This window comes from Pyrgilauda ruficollis, unplaced genomic scaffold (genome assembly GCF_017590135.1).
Source record: "Pyrgilauda ruficollis isolate IOZ18807 unplaced genomic scaffold, ASM1759013v1 scaffold12, whole genome shotgun sequence".
NCBI classification, from domain to species: domain Eukaryota; kingdom Metazoa; phylum Chordata; class Aves; order Passeriformes; family Passeridae; genus Pyrgilauda; species Pyrgilauda ruficollis.
The window spans coordinates 14,070,070-14,092,131 of NW_024510321.1; the positions used below are offsets into that span (position 1 = coordinate 14,070,070).

Sequence of the window (22,062 nt, forward strand, 5' to 3'; positions counted from 1 at the left end):
AAATTCCATTCTGTTCATCCTGAGGAGCTTTCACTGAATAAGAGCTAAGAATATACAAGAAGTGGCCTTCTAAGTTGTAGGGACAAGACAGAAGGTAAAAGCCAATTCATAATTGGTTGCCAATATCATGAATGACCCCTTGGAAATAAAGTGAATGATGGTAACTGATGTAATTCTGGAAAAATTGGTGTAGAACTTATTAAACCATTTAGTCCAAATCTACTGCTGTGGAGGGTTTCTTCTGACTGAGCAAGTGGGACAGAGTCTGCCTCTGTTTCCTGTAACTTCTGGCCCATTTCATGAGACTCAGTAGACAGGGCAGGATCTTTCTGTTTCCTCCAGAACAGTTTTTGAAAGAGTAGTGAAAGAGTGAAAACTACTATTAATCTTTGAAGAAATCTGCTCCTGAACTCAAAGTCAAAACTCCATGCTGAATCTCAGAATTACAGCTAGCAGCATTAAGTTTCCAGGACACGGCACTAAACACAAACCTAGACTCGTGAAAAAACAAATGCACTAGAGTCCCCACTTCTCCCATTAAATGTTTCATGGTCCATACTAGTGCTCTAATGGCAAATGTTGCAGCCATTTATGCACTGATGATGCTGTGGAAGGAGCAGATGATGCTCTCATGTTGACCAATGCCAGAGGAAGGCCTCTTAATAAACACGTGTGAGTGATGGGTTTGGAAAAAGGGAAATTTACTTCTGAGGGAAGGAGAGAGCAGCCTATTTAAAGCATGTACTCTTGCCTCTCATAATTTTGTTTGGCTATCTTTTAGAAGCAAAGATAGGTCTCCTTACTTCTACCCAAAGTTGCCAAGCAGATCGATAGACCAGAAAGTTAGGAATGGCTTGGTTGCTCTATCTTCACAGCCAGTTTAAAGGATTAAGATTTAGAAAACTCTTCTGACATTTCAGCTGACTCAGGTCATCACAGAGCAAGAAGCAGCCAGAAGGAGCAGCCACAACTTTCACTGGAACTTTGCATTTTCTTTGTGTTAAGCTTGCTGGTAGAATTCTGGTATGCCAGCCTCATGAATACAGAAAATTCAGAATTATGTCCAAGTTTTAATTTCTTATTTTTATGTGCCACCCTGCTTGTGATCACTTTAGAGGTATTTAAAAAGCAAACAGTGTATCTAAGCACTTAGCTCTGCCCTGTTTTCAACAGCAGGAGGCTGTTCCTACTTAAAGGAACACCTCTCTGATTTCTGGAAGCTGCTTTTGTGGTTGTGATGTGTTGACCCTGGCTGGACAGCAGGAGCCCACCAAAGCCACTCTATCCTTAGTTTTCTCTTAGGAAAGAGAAAACACAGCAAAAGGCCTGTGGGTTGAGATGAAGGCAGGGAAAGATCACTCACCACTTACCATCATGGGCAAAACAGTTTTGAGTCAGTAAGATTAGTTGCCTATCAAATCAGAAATAAAACCAAATTTTAACACCACCTCTTCCCCTACCCCTCTTCTTTCCTGTTTTCATCTTCACTTCCACTTTTCTCTACCTCCTCCCCCTCAAGCAGTCAGAGCAGGGTGGGGGCGGGACAGGAACCGGGGTTGCAGTCAGTCCATCACAGGTTGCCTCTGCCGCTCCTCCCTCCTCAGGGTGAGGAAGACTCTCACTCCAACCCTGCTATCTCTCCTTCACTGACCTTGGTGTCTGCAGAGCTGTTTCTCTCACACACTCACTCCTCTCTCTCTGGCTGCAATTGCTCTTGGGCAGAGCTTCTTCCCCTTCTTTGAGTGTGTTGTCCCAGAGGCTTTACCACCAGGGCTGATGGGCTCAGCCTTGGACAGGAGCAGGTCCTCCTAGAGCCGTCTGGCAGTGCTCTACTGGACACCGGGAAGCTTCTGGCATCTCCCAGATGCCACCCATGCAGCCTCCTCACTACAAAAACCATGCCACACAAACCCAACCCAGTGCTCTCCTATCTCTGAAAGGAAAAATTCCAGGTCCTAGGTGCTCCCAAGAGCACAAGCGAGCAAATCCAATGCTTTAACAAACAAGTTTCTTGGAATATGTTACACATATGTTACATGCACAAAACCAATTAGGAATGACAGTAAACTCTTCAGTAGTATTTGTGCTGTTAAGTTGGCCAGAAATCAAAGATACCCTTTACACTTTATGGCTGATCTTGTAATAATCTTTCATGACCCAATGATATATCACTTTTTTTTCCTTTTTGATACTATCCTATGCATATAGCAAGAAGCTTTTGAATAAGAAAAGTTGGACTTCAAGAACTTACCCTCCTAAACAAGATCATTCAATACAGATTTTAGTAACTTCAAACAAAAGTTCTTTTGCTTCTCTTAAAGGCAAATTCACATTATTTAGCTGGAAAAGATCACTTCCAAGTCCTACTACTAAAGCAGCAACTGAAAAAAGGTGTGAATTTCTAGGGAGAACATTCCCTAGAAATCTCACTTAAAGAGAGTGCAATTTTTGCCATAATTCTTAAATTTATTTACAATTTTAAATGTTTTATACACCTCAATTTACATACTAGGGAACCAGGTATTACATCTTATAGCAATTTACAGTGAATAAGAAGAAAACCAATCTGCGTAATTAAAATTAACCTTTATTACTCCAAAAACAGATGTCAAATATGCAGTATACTTCTGTTTCTATTGGCCTATTTCCAAAATACATGTACAACTGTAACTAGTCAGCCTAGAACATTTCCTATACCGTTTTATAATATTTGGACATTCTCCCAACACTGAGCAGGATGCCACTATAGTAAGTTGACAAAAAGAGGCAAAAAAGAAAGTTGATCTTGTTTTGAAAGGGAAAAAAAAAGCATGTGCTCTTACTAAAAAAACTAGGTCATAATCAAGCATTACACTCAGAAAATTCTAAAATACTATGTTACTTCTAGTTTTAGGTGTTGCTATCAGTTTCCATTCACATTTCTTGGCACCAGCCCAACTATTTTCACGTCCAAAAAAGGTAACCCTCAATATTAGTATGCTGATACATGCCCTCTCTGCAACAGAAGCTTGTAATCCCACAACACTACAACTGATTGTGCAGAAGGATTATGATCAATATGTTATTCCTAAAATCCAGTTCCATGAGATCAGAGGAATACTGGCATATAGTTGCTAGCCATCACTTCCACTTGATTGGAACTAGTCTTGTTTTCCAAACCTTTTTTGTATTTTCTTAGAATTTCCCAAGGTTTCTGTAAGGGTTGAAAGAAAAGGTTTTATTTCCCTACTTCTACCAAGAACAGAACTAGGAATGTTATTTGAAACAACACATGCTTCAAACTTTTTCTGAATTACTTTTCTGTGAGCGATGTTGTCTCCTTCAAAGAGATTATCTGTTGGATTATCAAACGCCATACATAGTACTAATATAAACTAGTTCTGTAGAATCTCCAGCAGTGTAAAAGCACTGTCAAAGCACTGTCATCTGCCTACTGCAGTAATAAAAATTTTAAGAAACTTGTCAGCAGCACATCAGAGGTCACAGGTATTTCTCTTATCCCTGCTATGGTTCTACCCAAAACATGGTCCAAAGAGGTTTAGACACATTTAGCCTGTTGTTGTTGCAATTTCTCTCCCAGCCATACATGTGTGTATCGTAACCCCAAGAGTACTGGATACATGACCACTAACATTTTTGTCTAGTATGGTGCTCCCACAACGTAGCTTGTTCATTCTTTGAGATGTTTTGTTTTGTTACATTTCTAAATAAGAAGTTTTTAACAGTGGTCTCTAACCTCAAACACAGTATGAGCAATAGCTACATGACATACTATTGCTTTACATCTCAGTCTGTCACTCTCCGTAACACCCCAGAGCACATATTGTGAGGTATAACTTCAAACACACATGTAGCAGCACAGCCCAGGCAGCTGTGCCAACACACACCAGTGGATCTGCATGTTTTTCTGCTCAGCTTCAACACATTTGATTGAATCAAAATGCTGAATTCAACCCTGAGATTTATCCTTCTGAATAACTTCTTGTGCGAAGAGTATAAGGAGCAGAGGATGAGGAACTTGCTTTATTTTGTGTCTTATTCTGAGGAGACACAACAGATAGATGAGTAACAGAAGCTCACAAGAGACAGACTAATATTAAAGTGACACTAATGCCATACACACATCAGGAAGAGAAAAAAGGCTATGCTGCATAAGACTACTGCATTGCTAGATGTACATTCTTCAAATTATCAGTTACATATCCCAGAAGTTATCATCTTACTTCTAGTTTTTTCCCCTCTAGAACAATTTGGATTTCTTTGGCATCCAAAGTCTCATATTTCAATAAAGCTTCTGCTAAATTCTTGTGTTCTTTTGCATGAGTCTTCAGGATGTTCTTTGCTCGCTCATAGGAGTCCTAATTTGGGGAACATGTAGAAGGAGATTTTAAGACTTTACAACAGAAACAACAGCAAGATTCCATTTTAAAAATTGTTTCTAGGTAAATACAGATTGACACAAACATTTAAAGTTGTGCCTTACATTTCAAAGCTAGCATGGCTCCTGATTCACAAAGCTTTAAAATACAGCTGGCAAAATTAATGAAAAGCAACCAAACACTTTATGCCACCTGTGCATTTTGCACAAGTAGGGCTAAAAACAAAGTCATGAGACAAACCTTAGTATTGTTACATATGACTTAGAAAAGACTTACTAGATTTGAAAATTTCCTGATTTTTATAACAATTTTTTTGCACCATGAGCAAAACTACAGCATTCAGAGATTTTCTTCAAAAGACAAGCATTTTTAAATATTTATAAAACTCAAAACCCTATGTAGTTCTAGAAAGCTGAAAGCTACCAGCTACACTAAGTCACCAGTTGCTGCAAGTAGATGTGCACTGCCAGCATTACCAGCTTCAACTTTTAATTCTGCCCTGGTAGTTCTCACAAGGCCAAAAGCAGTTCAAAAGCAACTACAGCGAAAGTGTCACTCATTTAAATGTTACAACACAAGTAATTCTCCTGCCTGTACCAAACTACGTCAGATTACCAGAACAGTGATCAGGAAGTTCAGTGATTATCAAATGTTACAAATTTCCCCAAGCATCTGACACTGATCACTGTGAGGAACAGGATACTGGAGGTAACGTGATCTAATACGGCCATTCCTGTGATTTTATACAAAATTACTTATCTTGGGAGTTATGAAATGTGAAAGTAACATAAAACATCCACATCTGTTCTAAAACAATTTGTAGCCATACTTTTCCTGTGAATTGAATAGGAAAAATATAAATCCTGACCAATTATAAGAGAAGTGTTAAAGAGTACATTGAAGAGCCCAACACCACCAACTTGATTTACACTACTTGTGCATGACAATCACCAAAAAGTTCTGATATGCAGAGATTCAAAGTTGCAGCTATATTAAATACTTGGGAGTACTTCCATCCACTGGTGTATTTTCACCAGTATACATTACTTAAATGAAGTAACCAATCAAGCAGGTGTTCAATTCATCTCAGAAGAATGAGAGTGGAGGAGAGAGGCTCTTACCCGTAGAAGCGTCCTCACTTCCTGCTCAATTGCAGACTGGGTTTCTGGGCTGACTTTCCCTGTATCAGTGTAGGTCATAACACCAAGCTAAACAATAACAAAAATATCTTTATCTTGCTACTGTTGCAGTCATACACATAAAACTCTCTACGAGTTTCAGCACATGTTGCTTCTGCATGCAAACAAAATCATAAGTCAAATGCCTGCTGAAGTGCTCTAAGCAGAAGCAAAAGAAGAAGCCTATTCATCAGCTGCAGAATTCTGTTTCAATAGGTCACAGTACATATCCTGATTAGGTGCTTTCTTACTTAAAAACCAAAACAAAATGCCTAGACTACTAATACTTGATGGACAATCAACATGACTAAAGAAGCTTCTAAAGAAAGTCTAGAAAACTCACTGTTGTTACCTCCTTTGCCCTCCCAGACTCAGAATTATCCTCAATTCCAAAATGTCTGGCTTTATTATAACTATTTCCTGAAGATATTTGTGATTTTCAAGGCAATTTTGAAGTGAAAATCCTGCGAGGTAATTTTTTAAACTGTCAATATACAGGTTTTCTAGTTGAGCTCTCTATAGCAGACCAGGTCATAAGGCTTACTCTTTTTGCGATGACTACTTACTCTAATCTCAGAGATCACTGACAGACAAATAGGCTTTAGCTAGAGAACAGAACTTGGTTTTGCTCCATATAAATATTAAAGGATTGATGATACTACCTTCTCACTCATTCCAAATCGAGTCACCATCAGTTTTGCAATTTTGGTAGCATTGTCAAAATCACTGGAAGCACCTAGAGAGCAAACAGATCTAAGTTACATTACTGAAACCACATTAAACATGCCAGTCCACATCCTTGATCAAACACTCTTTTAACTACCAATTAGCTGACCTGTTGTGATGTGATCACTTCCAAATATGAGCTCTTCTGCTACTCTTCCTCCCATACAGACATCCATCTGTGCGAGCAACTGGGATCTAGTTTCACTCCATCTGTCATTTTCTGGGAGCAAAGATACCTGTAAGATACAGAGCTGTGGTCAGCTAACAAAAACCGAAGAAGTACTGAAGTAATCTCAAAAATATTCTTGTTTGTATCTGAAGCAGATAAAGATTTTCTGTATGACTTTGCATGTTCTGGCCTGCCTCTAGTATATGCATTTATCAGGACTGCTTGGAGGTGCTCAGTTGAACCACTGAAACAGCCTCCTCAGACCCTGAGCACCCCATCAATGTGAGCAACTTACACCTACTGCCACAAGAAGCAGAACAAATCAACTTGCCCAGAGGATTCAGACCAATGGTTTTCATTAACTGAACACATTAACTTGAAAAAGTTCAACAGGAACAGACATAACAGAAATGTTTTTCTGTTCAAATGCTTGGTAGATACAGGCAAAACAGAAAACCTTATGAACATCTGTGCAAAAAACAAAACAGGTAACCAATGAAGCTTAAAAAAGCCAAGCTGGACAAAGAACAACCTGATAAAGGATGTGTTAAAAGTGTTAAAAGTACAGTTGAGCTTCTGCCTACCAGTTCTTTAGATGTTCTTCAAAATTTTGTTGTTGGGTGCTATTTCAACTGCAGCAACATCAAACTTACTTACATTTCTCTTTCCTTGTGCATGTGAACTGTCATACCAGTGCACAATCATTTATTAAAAAATTAAGAAAGAAAGCTTTTTATCACACAGAAAAGATGACCTTGGGTTTTCCAAGATACTGCTCATAACTGAGTATTTCCACAAACTACAATATTCATTAACATAATCACAGCACATAGCATTGTTACAAATTCTTCTACACCACCAAACCAACACAAAAATAAAACTAAATAAAGAAGTATTAATAAACTAAATAAAACTTTAAAATACTAAAAAATGGATGAAGAAACACTCACATGTCCCAGTGTTGTTCCTCGTGTCATGATTGTGGCCTTGTTGATCGGCATGGCATCCTTGGTGTAATAGGCAATGATAGCATGTCCAGACTCATGGTAAGCTGTGATGGTTTTGTTCTTCTCATCAATTTCTACACTTCTACGTTCAGGTCCTTAAACAGAGGAACATTAAATTAACCTTTCTGTACAGCTGGCCACCACAGATTACATAAACTCACATAATGCACACATTACATAAACTCAAAGAGGGCACAAAGCAGCCAAGGAACAGCATGTGATCAAAGGGGACTAACGCTTAAGTGCAAAATGTTTACAACTCAGATTTTAATGTCTAAAAAATGGACCCAAACATATTCTACAGACAAGCTGCTTTTAAAGTAGTAGATTTAAAATGCAGTCTAAGTATCTGAGAAAACTCCATTTCTTCTCTCAAGCATGAACAGACCAGATTTAAGTTCAATAGAAGCTCCAGATTTCTGGTCATCGGTAGGGGAAGGATAAGAAATCAAGCCTGTGTCTCCCTCCAGGCTGAAGTACGCCATGCAGCGTTTTTAATTTTTAAAATTACATGAAATTTTAAAAAATGTATTCCACACTAGATTTTACATACTACTCTCTGGTCTCAAAAGGTTCTATTCAGAAATAACTTAATAGGAAACTTTATTTGTTAAAAAAAAAATCCAAACAAATAAAGAAATCCCCCCCCAACCCCCCACTATAAAAAAACTAAACCAAATATAAAAAAAAAACAAAAAGAAACAAGCAAAAAAAAGCCACAGTGCAACAATCTATCAAAAGGTTCTATTCAGAAATAACTTGATAGGAAACTTTATTTGTTAAAAAAAATTCAAACAAATAAAGAAATCCCCCCCCCAGCCCCCCACTTTAAAAAAACTAAACCAAACATAAAAAAGAAACAAACAAACAAAACCCCCCACAAAAACAAACAAACAAAAAAAAGCCACAGTGCAACAATCTGAAAAACAACACCATAAAAACTTCTCTATTTCCCTGTAAAAGTCCTTATCACACAAGAAAAGCTCTGTGTATTGTAATATACATTAATGTCTTTAGTATAAAATCCTACCCATTAGAATTTTGTCCTTGGAGAATTCTAGTTCTTTCATGGTTACCATATCTTTTCCATCAACAGCTGCCTTTAAGGCAGCTTGATTTACAAGATTTTCAAGCTCTGCTCCAGAAAATCCTACTGTGCCTCGTGCAATTATTTCTGGATCAACAGCTGTAGGGGAAGAAAAAAAACTAAAGCAAAACCATTTTTTTTTATTAGAGTCCATATTGCTCCTGAAATTTTAAGCAAGAATCATATTCTATTAAAAATTATGCATTAAACAAAACAAAAATAACAAACAAGCCAATCAGTTTTAAAAGAAATTAAGCCTAATTCTCAAGACACTGTGAACTCTCAGGGACTAAAAACACAACATATGAGACAATTTTTGTGTTCTTCATTGATGCTGTAAAGCCACAATTGCCAACTGAATAAAGGACTAATATGAGGGGGCTGATCCAGCATAAAAACTGTTACATAAAAAGATACTACAGTAAAATATTTACTTACATGGGTCATACTTGATTTTATTAAGGTACCACTTCAGAATTTCCGTGCGACCTCTTACATCAGGCTTGGGAACAGTAACTTGCATATCAAAGCGACCAGGACGTATTAGAGCACTAAGGGAAATGACAGTTTAGTACATTGACTCAAAAATACTGCAGTAAATTTACTAATGTATATCAAGGAACAAAAATCCACTGCTGTTTCCAAAGATACCTACACATATGCCAAGAATGTTTTTCTTATCTGCTTGTAAAAAGACATGAAAGGTATTTATTGACAACTAATTTTAAAGGCATTTTTGCATTTGAAAATTTTGCACTGTGAACAAGGAATGCAGCTTATCAATTTAGCTGAAAAACTTCCTAAAATTTCAAATATTTAGAAACATATTAATTATGTATCCATATTTAACTCTGCAACCTGTTAAATGCCAAAACCCAGTCAACACACATCCTTTTTAAGAGGGAAAACTCCAGCTATGACACTGTAATACTTGAAGATTATCATAAGCAACTTTGGTTTCATTGCAGCGTTTTTTTACTACACGGTCTGTAAAACAAGCAATGAATTATACTCACTTGTCTAATGCTTCAGGGAAGTTTGTGGCACCAATAATAACAACACCTTCATTTGGTTTAAAGCTGTGTGGAAAACAAGGTGTGAATTATTTTTTTTCTGGACACAGAATTTACAACTTTGTCAATAACTACTGTTACTGACTTCATTGGCCAGCCAAAAACATGCTTTCACACTACAACATATGATCCAAGAATGACCACGTTTAACTCAGCAACTGGTTAAAAAGATGTTCTAATCTCTGTGTTGAGCTTCTTCCTTTAGATATATAACCAGGCTAAAAAACCTGAGAAATTATTGAAAATAAACGGCAGCTATTGTGCAAATACAGCTCAAAAGCTTCTATATTCTTGACAATAAGTCCATTAATGCTACTGTTGGCAGTACTAGAAAATAGCCATAAAAGCATACTAAATATATATCCTTTAAAGCATTACAAAAAATTACACAAAACTTCAAAGCTGTCAAGAAGAAAAAGTTCACCCACATATCCAAAATATCAGTCAGTCAAGCACCTTCTTGCCCTTCGTGCCCTCAGAATTCATATATTTACCCATCCATTTCAGCAAGGAGTTGATTAATGGTCTGTCTTGAATAGGGGTGCATTGGAGATTCAATTCTCTTCCCACCAACAGAGTCCAATTCATCAATGAAAATAACACAAGGAGCATTTGCTTTTGCTTCCCCTGACAAAAGGAAAATAGCAGAAGGAACCTTAAACCACACAAACGAACAGTCTCTGTTTTGAGAATCTGAACAGGTAGTTCAGGATTCTACTGTTTCTGTTATTCTTGGATTATAAAGTGTTCTATTAGGCATCACAAAAACTGTCTTGCTTTTAGCCTAAAAAAAAAGGAAATAGAATCTTAATTCTCTTTGTCTTGCCATTTCAAAAATATATTTCCTCATCAGCTTATTCTTATCAGGCTACAAGAAATCACTAGTAAAATAAACTATGAAATTGTCATATTTTGTATGAACTTCTTACAAGAGTTTATTTTATAGGCTTGGGTAGAGAATACTTGCCTATTAAATAAAAACAATAAAAAATGTGATGGGTCTCAACACTAACTAACTTTAATAGAACTTGCTTGTTAATTTACAATGAAAGGTTCACACTAAAATTTACAGGTACTAAAACACAAAATAAAAATGCTGTAATAAACATGAAGACCATCAATTGGTACATGCATTGCAGGATGCAATTCATGTCACCTCCCCAGACATTTCTGTAACATTAATATTAATACACCAGTCAGAAATTTACACTTCTGTAGTCAACAGAAGGAAATGAATTTTTAAAGCACTACATGTACTGTATTTTGCACCACATCCATGAAAATTCACATTTTTTTCTACAAATGCAAACTACTTCATACATTGTATATATTTGACCCTATCAATCTTTCATTTAAGAGAGAAACTGGATTTTCTCCTCCCCAATAATATTTTCACACTTAAAATACAAAGTCTCTTATGTGAAAGCTATAAATCTAAACATTAGTTTTGAAAGTTTTGTTATCCTGCCCTTTATTCTGAACCTGTTGATGGGTCTGAGAAAGGAAATCTCAGCTTATTACCATGCCATGATGCCATAAACCTTTAATTCAGAGTAAAAAAAAAATCTAAATATGAGGGCAGTAATTGAGAAGGTTAACACAATTTTTTTATCTTACATCTACAATTAAAATTTACTACAATTTATATATGACTAAGTAAGTTACAATTTCAAATATTCAATTTAGTCTATAGAGCATTACATTTCTAATTAAATTACTACTCTCTGGGGCCATTGTAAAATCAGTTATAAGTTTAGCTGTAATTTCATGTGATGGGTAGGAAGATTCTATAATTAATTGATGCTCACAGAATTGTGACATTTACCTACACAATTAAAGATTTGTCACATACACTACTACTTTCCAGTAACCAGAATTGTAACTAATCAAGCCATGTAAACAACACTGAGTACTTCCTCTTCCAAGTGCACAGATTTCAAAGCCAGGAATATTTAACTTACTGAACAGGCTTCGGATGCGACTGGCTCCCACACCAACGAACATCTCATCAAACTCCGACCCGGAGGCGTAATAGAACGGAACATCAGCCTCACCGGCCACAGCCCGCGCAAGAAGCGTCTTGCCAGTACCAGGCGGTCCAACTAACAAAATGCCTAGAAGGCAAACAAAAAACCCAACAAAACCACCACATCCACCACAGTCTTCTTATATGAGTAGTTTCTTCCAAGCATTAGAAGAAATAATGTACACTTGACTCCCAAAAGCTGTTAAGATCCCATTTCAGGTACTGCTCATTACTGCCAGTCTGAAGGAGCTTCCTGGAACTAATCTAGATACAATTTGATCTGTATTTAAAAACAACAAAGACTTGTAAGACCATCAAAACAGAAACCTGAAGTATTCTGCAGATTTACTGTTGAATTTAGCAGCTGAATTCCTAACAGTGTTTGCTTCAAACTGACATTTTCCTGGCTGTTTCTGTAGAATCCTTTTTTTTTTTTTTTTTTTAATTAAATCCTTCCAAGTCACCGTCTTGAAACAGTGTAGAGCACTAAGAGGAAACAGATTCTCAGGTCTACACATTTCAGATTTATGTGGATTTCCACTATGATCTCAATCATCCTTTCACATGAAAATTACTTCCGAACTATCTCAAGCCGTTAGGAAGCACTAAAGGTGCTAAAAGCCATAAGGAAGAAATAAAAGCCTTTTAAGAGTTCAGTTAATAAACCCTCCTGCTTTACAGGACAAAATACTACTGTTTATTAGTTCAATAACTGAAGAAGGCACAGTAAATTTTGTCTAACCCCAAAATTTTAATTTACATAATACATGAAGAAATAGTAAGAAACTAGGCTGTAAAGTACAGTACAGAACACGCCTCACAGCTATGGCTACATAGGTTTTAACTTTTGCTGAGCAATTATTCTTACCTTTTGGAAGTTTACCTCCTAATACAGTAAATTTGTGGGGGTTTTTCAGAAATTCCACAACTTCTTGCAATTCCTGCTTAGCTTCTTCAACCTACACATGAAAAACATGCCATAAATATAACTAAGCATTTATAAAATACTGCATGTTTTTGTACGTAAGTTTTCTATTATAGATTAATAAGTCCCTACTTGTGTATTGATCAAAAATACAAACAGAAAAAGATTAAAGTGTACCACAGAGTTTGTGTGGATGCTAATATTTAATTCAACCTATCCTAAAACTGTTTACAGGACTAAGTAAACATTAAACTCAGACCCACCGGGGAAACAACCAAGACCAGGTGTGACCAAAGAAATAAACACAAAATCAAAAATTCCAAATCAAAATATTATTCTTTTTAATTCAAAGAACAATTGAACAGAAAAAATAGAGGTATCCCATCAGGAGTGACAAGCCCACTTCTTTCTGGGAATCTCCGTATTTCCTGTCCCAATAACACTGCCTGAAAGAGATGGTACTAAGAGACAAATGATCAATGGCATTATCATCTTCATATGCCAATTAACTTCTGCAAAAGGTAGATTAATATTGATATTTATGGCCTGCCGTTTGCTATTATAGTCTTTAAAAAAGTTATTCAACCAGTAGAGTGCACCTTTTATAAGGTATTAAATTCCACAAAAACCAAGTAGAAAAAGAGTGGTTAAAACCTTCCTTCACCTTGCAGTGGTCAATGCATATAAAGCTTCACTTCATACCAAGAAATTTCTTGAACAGACTAAGACATTCATAATGATTAGTTAATCATCAGACTCACAATGATTACTTAAAACAAGAACTTGCACACATTTTACTTTTGATCTTACCCCTTTAACATGTTCGAAGGTGACATTTTTCAGCTGGATTGGATCAACTGCTGCATCAAAGATACTTGATGTTCGAAAGCGTACTAAGAGCAAACAGCAGATGACGAACAACAAATTTACACACAAAGTCATTTCATTGCAAGACTTAGTGCTGCACCTCAACACATGCCACTAAGATACTGACCTTACACCTGCCCTTTTGACAGGGCACGTGTTCATTTACAGCTGTCCAGCAGGAATAAGATTTATGTTTCAAAAAAATCTTTAAAATATTTGCAATTAATTCAGTGATATGCTCGTTAGTCATGTGTAGTACAGAAAGCTCCTCATTCAGAAGCATGTACACAAAGCCAGAACTTCTCCCTCAATGTTTCTATACATATCCTAACTTTTCTGAGACCCAAGTGATAACTTAGCATCAAGTTGAACGTCTCCAGTTACGTTACTTTTTGATTGTTCCACTATTTCCAACAGATTTCTCAAGATGGCAATTTAGCAACGCAAGTTTCTAGTTGCTATAAACTAGGCTGTGATTACAGATTGAAAATTCAAACCATCTTGCCTACAGCTGATCTAGATAACACATCATCTAAATTGAAAGTCAAGTACCTAAATGATGACCAGTCTGACTTCTCTGGTTCCATGTAACTGCTTCACCAAAAGAAATAAAGTAATTATACTGACACAGAACATTTTTTTCTTCATAAGTGTTTTGTCACACTGTCATCTGAAAGGCTGTAGCCAGAAGCAGTGAATAACTCTTAGGATAACTTTTCAGTGTACTAATAAAACCAAGCACAATATCAAAATATATTTAATTTATGCTAAACCTGCTGGAAGAAACAACACAAGTGAAACAGCGTGGAAAAAAAGTTAACTAACCAGCATCAGAAAAGGAACCTTTCCCAGGTAAAAATGACGAATATATAGCAAGATAAAAACAAAGAACGAAGAGAAAGAAAGAAAGCAAACGTGATCTTCTTAAGGAATCTGTAAAAGAAAATAAAAACATATTTAACATGGGCTAAAATAAACTACTTTCTGATTTTAAAGACAAGATATATGAATTAAAACAACTTACCAAGTGTTTTTTGCAGGAATACCTGTGCTTTCAAAAAGCCTTCTGCAAAACCAGTTTTAAAAGCATCCTGGTGTGCCTCTGGGATGTTTTTTGTTTTCATTAGTGTGTCTAAATTTTCAACATCAATTCGTCGCTTTCTCAGGATAAAACCCTGCAATGTTTTCCAAAGCAGTGTTAGTATACACCAAGTTTTCATGAACAGTTAACTTACCACCTGGCTAATATGAGTGATAGGAAAAAAATAAAATTACAACAGCATATAATTCACTTGCTACTGGGTTAGTTAGAGGGTACAGGCCAGTAGCTCAAGTGTGGAATCCCCATGGTTTGAGCACAGGCATTCCCATTTTTGCTGAGCAAATCAGTTTTGGAGCCCTCCTGAACCCCAGTTCCAAACTGAAAACACAGCCTAAGACAGATCAGTACACAGCCAGCTTTGTTCACTGTATTCAGTGGGACTTATTAGCTTAAGCTTCTTGCTTTATTTCCAATTGCAAAATATCTTTGCAAGTATTGTTTTGATGGAGCTTAAGCAAATATATCTCATATGCCCTGTCAAATTTCAGAGCAGCAGTGCAGGGAGCTAGCTCTGGTTTTATCTTCATCCACAGTACACCTAGTCCACAGATGAAATAAACCACATATGCCTAGAAGAAGGGAAGAGTTCAAAGATAACACACACAGTTAAATGAAAAGCCTTAGTTAGCCTGACTTCTGCACAATCAGCAATTAGAAGCAAAGAGTACCCAGGTTAACTTGGTTTTGTTACTGCTTTGGATCATTATCTGCTGACTTGAAAATACAAATTCCTGTAGTTAAACTAGCTGTATTTCTGCTTCAAGAAATAAATCCTTTGACGTTAAGCTATTTTTAGTTTATATTCTGTTTTAGAAACAGAAAATAAATTAATTTGTAGAGTTAAAACCATAGTTATATCTGAAACTGCTCTCCTAAAAATTCAAATAACCTCATTATTGATGATATATGGAACAAATATATGCATTAATAAGAAAAAACAATATACTGCCATTAGCTCAAGTTTTAGAATTAAGAAATATTTTCATGCTAGTGGAAGAAAACATCACTGGTAAATTTTAAAGGTTTAGTCAAGAGAAAGGGATGGTTTGAGTAAGCCCAAAACAACTTAACGTTACTTGTATTTACCTTCAAAATTGAAGAAAGTGAACTTTTTGTTTCTGTGAATTGATCAGATGTTGACTGCAAACGTCTTGCTCTTGATCTCAGAGTCTTAAAGTTCCGTGTCTGTATGTAAACTTTATGTAGTAAGAATAAACACCAGTTAAAACCTCATCATTACTACCACTACAAAAAAGTCTTAAGAAATTTCTGAAACTATTATATGAAAGAATATGGAATATAATCTTCCCAACATATCCACTGTACTGTAAATGGATAGTTATGTGATCATGAACCCTACCTGTCATCTGACCTTGCAACCAAACTTCTAACTGTTTCACATAAATTTTCATGTTAAAATAATCTAGGTTCGTGTTGTAAATTATAGCTAATTGGCCAACTCAGGGAAGAGGAGACATTCAGACAATTAAATCCAGGCAGGCTGACAAAGATGAAACATTCAGAAGCAAATGCAGAAGGATGGGAATAATGCTTTGTGAGCTCTGCTGGTAAGATGCCCTGAGGAGAGGCTTCAGTGTACTGTTAACTTCATTAGTGACAAAAGAAATGAGACCATTTAATCACAGTGAGCTAATGACACCCTGAGTTCTCTCCTACCACATCAGAAACCTTGTGAGGGACATTTTACCACAAGTGAACAACATTTTTCTTCTTTTACTACTATATTTTAAAATAAACACCAACACCAGTCAATTAGATGGGTTTCACCAAGCTTTTCGTTGTTCTAGAACAGTACTTGATCAAAAGAAGTTCTGCAGCTGACCCTTGAGCCCTGCTCAAAAAAGGTCTAACATTTGATCAGGTAGTGCTGGACCTTGTCCAGCTCAGTTTTGAAAATCTCCAAGGATTAAGATAACCAAACTTCTCCAGACAATCTGTTTCAAAACTTAGCCATTTGCATTGTGAACATTTTCAAACAGGTTTTATTTTATTTGCTTTTACTAGGGATTGTTGCCTCTTCTTTGAGGTGCATGTGAGAAGGGTAACTGATATGGCTCCAATAGCAATTGGATCACTCCTTGCCTTTTATTCTGCTAACTAAAACCTCAGATCCTTCAGCTTCCCCCCTGTATAAAATGCTTAAAAATCTGCACCCTTCCTTGTGACTCATTACTGGGCTATCTCCATATTGTCAGCATTTCTGTTTGCCACAGGATACAAACACAGATATACCTACAGGTAGCAACATAAGAACTTAATTTAGGAAATACCTGAACTTCCTGAACTGTTCTTTATGTTTTCACTAATGCCATCAGTCACCAAATCCCTCAGAAAATTCAACTGGATGAGTACTGAATTCAACATATTTATTGATTCCAAAATAGTCAGTTCATCTGTGGTCTTTTGAGATTATGATCCACAAATACTGACATCTTGGAAAACTTAATTCTGGAAATACACTACTCAAGTACAAAAAACAACTTTATGATTTAAAGTGTTAATATTGACCTAAGTCTCTCCTGGAAGCTTACTGGTATTTCCTGAGTGATGCCTCTAGAACAAATCAAAAAATACTTTCACAGAATAGAAATTCTGTAGAGATTAAAACCAGTGTAGTTTAATGCCTTATACCTGGCCAACACCGAACATCTGAACAGAAATTTTGGAGGGGATGAGGATGTTGTCCATACAAACAAGATGAGCGTAAAGCACTGAAAACATCCACAAAACCTGCAAAAAGATACAACAAATTGTAAATACACCCTGTCTTAAATGGCAACTCAACATTACTTCTTGCACAGTTTGTTTTTTTAGTTTTTAAAATATTAATTCTATTTTACTATAGTACTCCAGGCATCTTTAATTAAACAAATTATCAGAACATCTATCAAAGCTTTGAAGCATTTCCAAGTATTTATTTGCTTTCAGGAAATTGTCACTGAGTTTTTGTCGGTTTTTTTTATCTCACAACACAATGCAATTTAAAATCTTTTCTCTAATAGCAGCTCTGCAATATTATTCCTTACACTCCTTCTCTCTAACGCAGTACTACATCAACAGTATCTCAAATGCCAGCTATATACTTCTTTTTCTAATACATTCTTAAGCATCTGCAATGGTCTTCCTTCATTTTAGACTAACTCCAACAAAACATCTTCACCTGCAAGGTTATTGGTTATTTCAGCAATGAAATACTCTACATGGAGTGTTAACAGTTTGCTACCTTGAATTCCTTTCTAATTAGTATCTTTGTGTTACATTCCTTCAAGCAAAAAATTGATAAAAATGTAAACTGGAGATGTCTGTGACATAAGTAGATTAGCAAAATCTAATATCTTGATGAAACACACTGGTGGAAATATTCACAGCTCAGGCTCATCACTAAGAGACAGAGGCGAGCTCAGAAAAGTTTAACAGCAACCAACTTGAAATCCAAAGAAACAATCAGTTGAATTTTCTAAATTTCTCAAGTTTACAGAAACAAGCTATATACAACAAAAAATATATTAATATTCTTTATTAAATATATTGAACTAGAAATTATAATAACTGTATTCACCTTTATAATTTAACTCTTACAAACACTTCACTCAAACATACCATGCTTATTTTCAAAGAAGGACTGAGCAGAGACATACGATGTGTGCCACTGCGAGGAGACTTTGCTTTCTGTACAGTAGCCAGGAAGTAGCCTGTTCACCAACTCTCTGAACTGGTTAGCTTTCAAATCAGACAATCCCAGATCTCTTAAATTTTTAAATACAGACTGAAAAATAAAAATAAATGTTAAAAATTTTATGTTAAATTACTCTAGGGAAAAAAATTCCCAGTAGCCCCAGAAGCAGACTGAAAAAACAAACCAAGCAAACCAAAAAAACCCACAAAAACCCAACAATGGAATCACAACACAGTGGTGAGCAGTACAACCCATGCTGATTTCCATGGTTCTGCAGTTACTGAGAAATTCCATGGTTTTCCTCCCAAAAAAGTGCTTACAAAACTTGTGAGAAAACTTGTGAGAAAACTTGTGAGAAAACTTGTGAGAAAACTTGTGAGAAAACTTGTGAGAAAACTTGTGAGAAAACTTGTGAGAAAGAGAAGTGGCAATATCTAATACTACTTGGCACTGTTTTAATTTTCACTGTCAAAAGCAAGAAACACCCAACAACAATGAAAGATATTTTGACAGAAAAATAAAACTAAACATGGAACCATGGCACTTAATATCTCAAAAACCTTCACCACATCTTAAGTTACAGTCCCCATTTTCTCACAAGCAATAATGACAAAAATTTGGCTAGAACTCAGAATAAAAAGGTAATATAGGGTTTATTAACAGAAAACTTGTTGTTACTTTACAGAAAGAACCACTAAACTGGAAATTAAAACAAAACCCTTCCTCATTTGCAAAGTACTACTGAGACAAGTACCAGCTCTTTTTCTTAATGAAATACTGTATTTTTGTAGAATCCTTACTGGCAAAACACTGACTGACTGCAGTTCTGCCAAAAGGATACATTCTACATGTTAACACCCTGGTTTTTTTAGTCATATTACATTATTTTTAGACCAGTCAAATATTACACTCAATTAAACTGATACTATTCAGATTTAATATCAGTTAAACCATCACTTTTTCGAAAGGTTTTTTGTACCTCACTCTTCTGAGGATCATGCTCTGGGGAGGTGTCCCTCTGGACAGGCTGTATGGATGCTTTGCTGGCAGAAGTTGTGGAGCTTTTTGGTGAATGAAAGGCATTGATAAGGTGACTCAGAGGAACAGTAGCCTGGAAAAAAATTAGATAAGGACTTAAGCTTGTTTAAACTATTCAAATATACTTCTGTTCCAAACTCTAATTTATAATAGCATATTTTGTACACTGTCTTTTAAATGAGGACTTAATTATAAACCACATGATCTTCAACACCACAGTGTTAGCTGATACCTCTTTTTAAAGAGACAAAAAGAGAAAGTTTAAGCATGTACGACAGATTAGAAACTTGTCTTTTCATCTCTAAAGCAATACTTTTAATAACTTGAATTATCTGTACTTTTTCTTGCATTATTATGAGCCATTCCCAAATGTTGCCTTTACGTTTTCTTCCTCGGGATCACACTTTCAGCTTAAGAATCAAAATGAAACTACGCAAAGCACACGGTCAAATGTGCAGTTCAGCAGCATTCAGCCAACTCCACCTCATGAATCAGTACAGAAGCCCAGGTGCACCACGTATCAGGGCTCCTCCTCTTGACACGACTACATCTTGTGAACATATGGGACAAACAACCCCAGCAGCTCCAAACCTCCTCAAACTCTGTACACGTCACTAGGAAGGAGCTCGGACACAACCCTGGCTACTGGAATGATCCCTGACTGCAATTCCCGATTGAAGTACAAATGGGTATGCCGATCAACGTCCTCCTGCAACAACTACCATCTTTGTGTTGACTAGACAGAGGATCAAAAGACACAATGCTGTGAGACATGAAAACTGCTTCATAATTAATTGTACAAAATTGTAATTAGACTCAGAGTTTGTGGTAAAACCATAAAGCCTCAAGAGGTCAAAGCCAACATCACAACCACTAAGCGAACTTCCCGTTTGCATTTCCCACTCTGGTGAAATGACACCTCCCTAAAAACATATAAACTCTTCAATTTCACTACTCTAATGAAAGCTTTAAACACATTCTCCACATGTGAAAAGAACAACCAAATGCTATTGTGTCAACAGACTATCACACACTAATACAAAACTTAAAAATAAAACTGAAACCGCTGGTTCAGATCAAAGTCCATAAAAGACACCAGTCCCATTAGACTCATTGCCTAATTAAAGGTGCCTTCCCGATTGCGTTCGGACTGTTCTGTGCAACAAATTACCGACCGTTTTCCCTCCACTAACTCTACTAAGTCATTTCCTCTCGGTTTTCACAAGAACCCGTTAAAATTAACAGCATAGTTTAACTGTAGTAACACACGTCACCACCCTTTGCTTCTGCTACAAAAACAGGCACTAAAAAGTGCCATCTAGGGTTATTTCGTCGTTTCAGAACGCTTTTACTGTACCTTCCTCTCTGCCCCATTTATGTACCTTTTTCCCCGATGCGGACCGCACACCGCCGTAGCCCCCACCCGCTCCTCTCCCCGCTGCGGCCCCGCTGACGCCCAAAGCCCCGGGAACGTGGCAGGCAGGAACTCGGCTCCTCCCGCCGCTGCCCGCAACCCCGGGCCTTCCGAGCGCCCAAAGCCCGGACACGGAGCGAGCCCCCGCCGGAAAGCGGGCCCGGGGCGCCCCGCGGGCGAACCGCGCACGGCACCGGGCCGGAGCGCCCCGCCAGCCCCTCACCTGGGGCTGCACGGTGGAGAAGGAAAACATCCTGCCGGCGGGGCTGGCGGCGGCCGCAGGCGCCTCTTCCGCCTCGCAGCCCAGCCGCAGGAGCCCGCCCGCTGTGGCCGCCGGCGGCTGAGGAGGCCCCGCGGCTCCGCTCCGGGAAATGTCCGCCCCGCGGCCGCGCCGACCGGGCCGAGCCGCCCCGGAAGCGGCGGCAGCACAAAGAGCTTCCGGGCCGCTGCCCCGCGCAGCCGCCGCCTCGAGGCGCAGGCGGAAGAGGGGAGCGGGCGCTGCCGGGGCCGCTCGGGCAGCGGGGCGGGCAGGACCGCGCGGGGGACCCGCTCTCGGCCGGCGGTGGTGCAGCTGCCAGAGGGTCCTGCCCCTGCTCGGTGTCATCGCCCCCGGGTGCTGTCCGGAACGCGGGTCGTTAACCGGCGCGCAGCGCCAATTCACACACCCAGGCGAGATATTTCTAATTTTTATTCTAGTTTGCACCAAATAGGGACATAGGTGGTGACCCACGAAAGGCTGGCTTACCAATTATAAAACCTGACACTCTACGTTTTAACAACGACATCAACATTCATTGGCTACAAATTACATAAGTATTTTGTTAACTTAGATTTCAACCCCGTATTTGTTAGCTATAGATCTCCCTTCTCATGCTAATCAGTGTGTAGGTGCAGTTCTTCCTTCCATGTGAGTCTGGGGTCCGTTTTGAGTAGGTGGTCAGGGTCTCCTACTGCCAGAATTACCCTTCCCAGTTACTGCTCAGTCCTGACTTCAGTCCTGGTGACTCTTGTCCAGACAGCCCATTTGTCTTGGGAGTGTCTTTCCTTAAAACAAAACATTAGCCAAGTGTGTGATGTTTCTAAAGCAAAGGAGGATAGGGAGGTGATTCGAGACAGCCAGCACAGTTCCACCAAGGGAAAATCCTCTCTGACCAACAAGTGGCCTAGGATGGAGTAAATGTATCAGGGAATAAGGGAAGGGCTACACATGTCATTTATCTAGACTTCCATAAAGCCAATTTTTGTGGGGGTTTATTAGCGTTTTCTTTCTTTCACCTGACCACTGCTCCTGACAGAAAGTGCTACCCCACACCAACTGCTCTGGATGAGCACAGCCCCACTGCTGCCTCCCCCTGCCTTTGTGTACATCTCTTC

The 22,062-nt window shown here is 37.9% G+C and overlaps 1 protein-coding gene across 1 annotated transcript; it reads right to left on the reverse strand.

Annotated features, from left to right (window-relative positions):
• Nucleotides 1-2,567: 2,567 nt before the first annotated feature.
• YME1L1 (YME1 like 1 ATPase) lies at nucleotides 2,568-21,123 on the reverse strand. The gene is made up of 19 exons (XM_041488328.1): nucleotides 20,912-21,123; nucleotides 19,216-19,347; nucleotides 18,161-18,326; nucleotides 17,192-17,290; nucleotides 15,626-15,735; nucleotides 14,462-14,612; nucleotides 14,263-14,370; nucleotides 13,381-13,463; nucleotides 12,514-12,604; nucleotides 11,581-11,733; nucleotides 10,114-10,246; nucleotides 9,563-9,625; nucleotides 8,985-9,097; nucleotides 8,490-8,645; nucleotides 7,403-7,554; nucleotides 6,393-6,519; nucleotides 6,220-6,293; nucleotides 5,501-5,587; nucleotides 2,568-4,358 (listed from the first exon to the last, which is right to left on the reverse strand). Exons 1-19 carry the CDS (start codon nucleotides 20,939-20,941, stop codon nucleotides 4,215-4,217), a joined length of 2,172 nt encoding a protein of 723 aa, XP_041344262.1. The 5' UTR covers nucleotides 20,942-21,123; the 3' UTR covers nucleotides 2,568-4,214.
• Nucleotides 21,124-22,062: the final 939 nt, after the last annotated feature.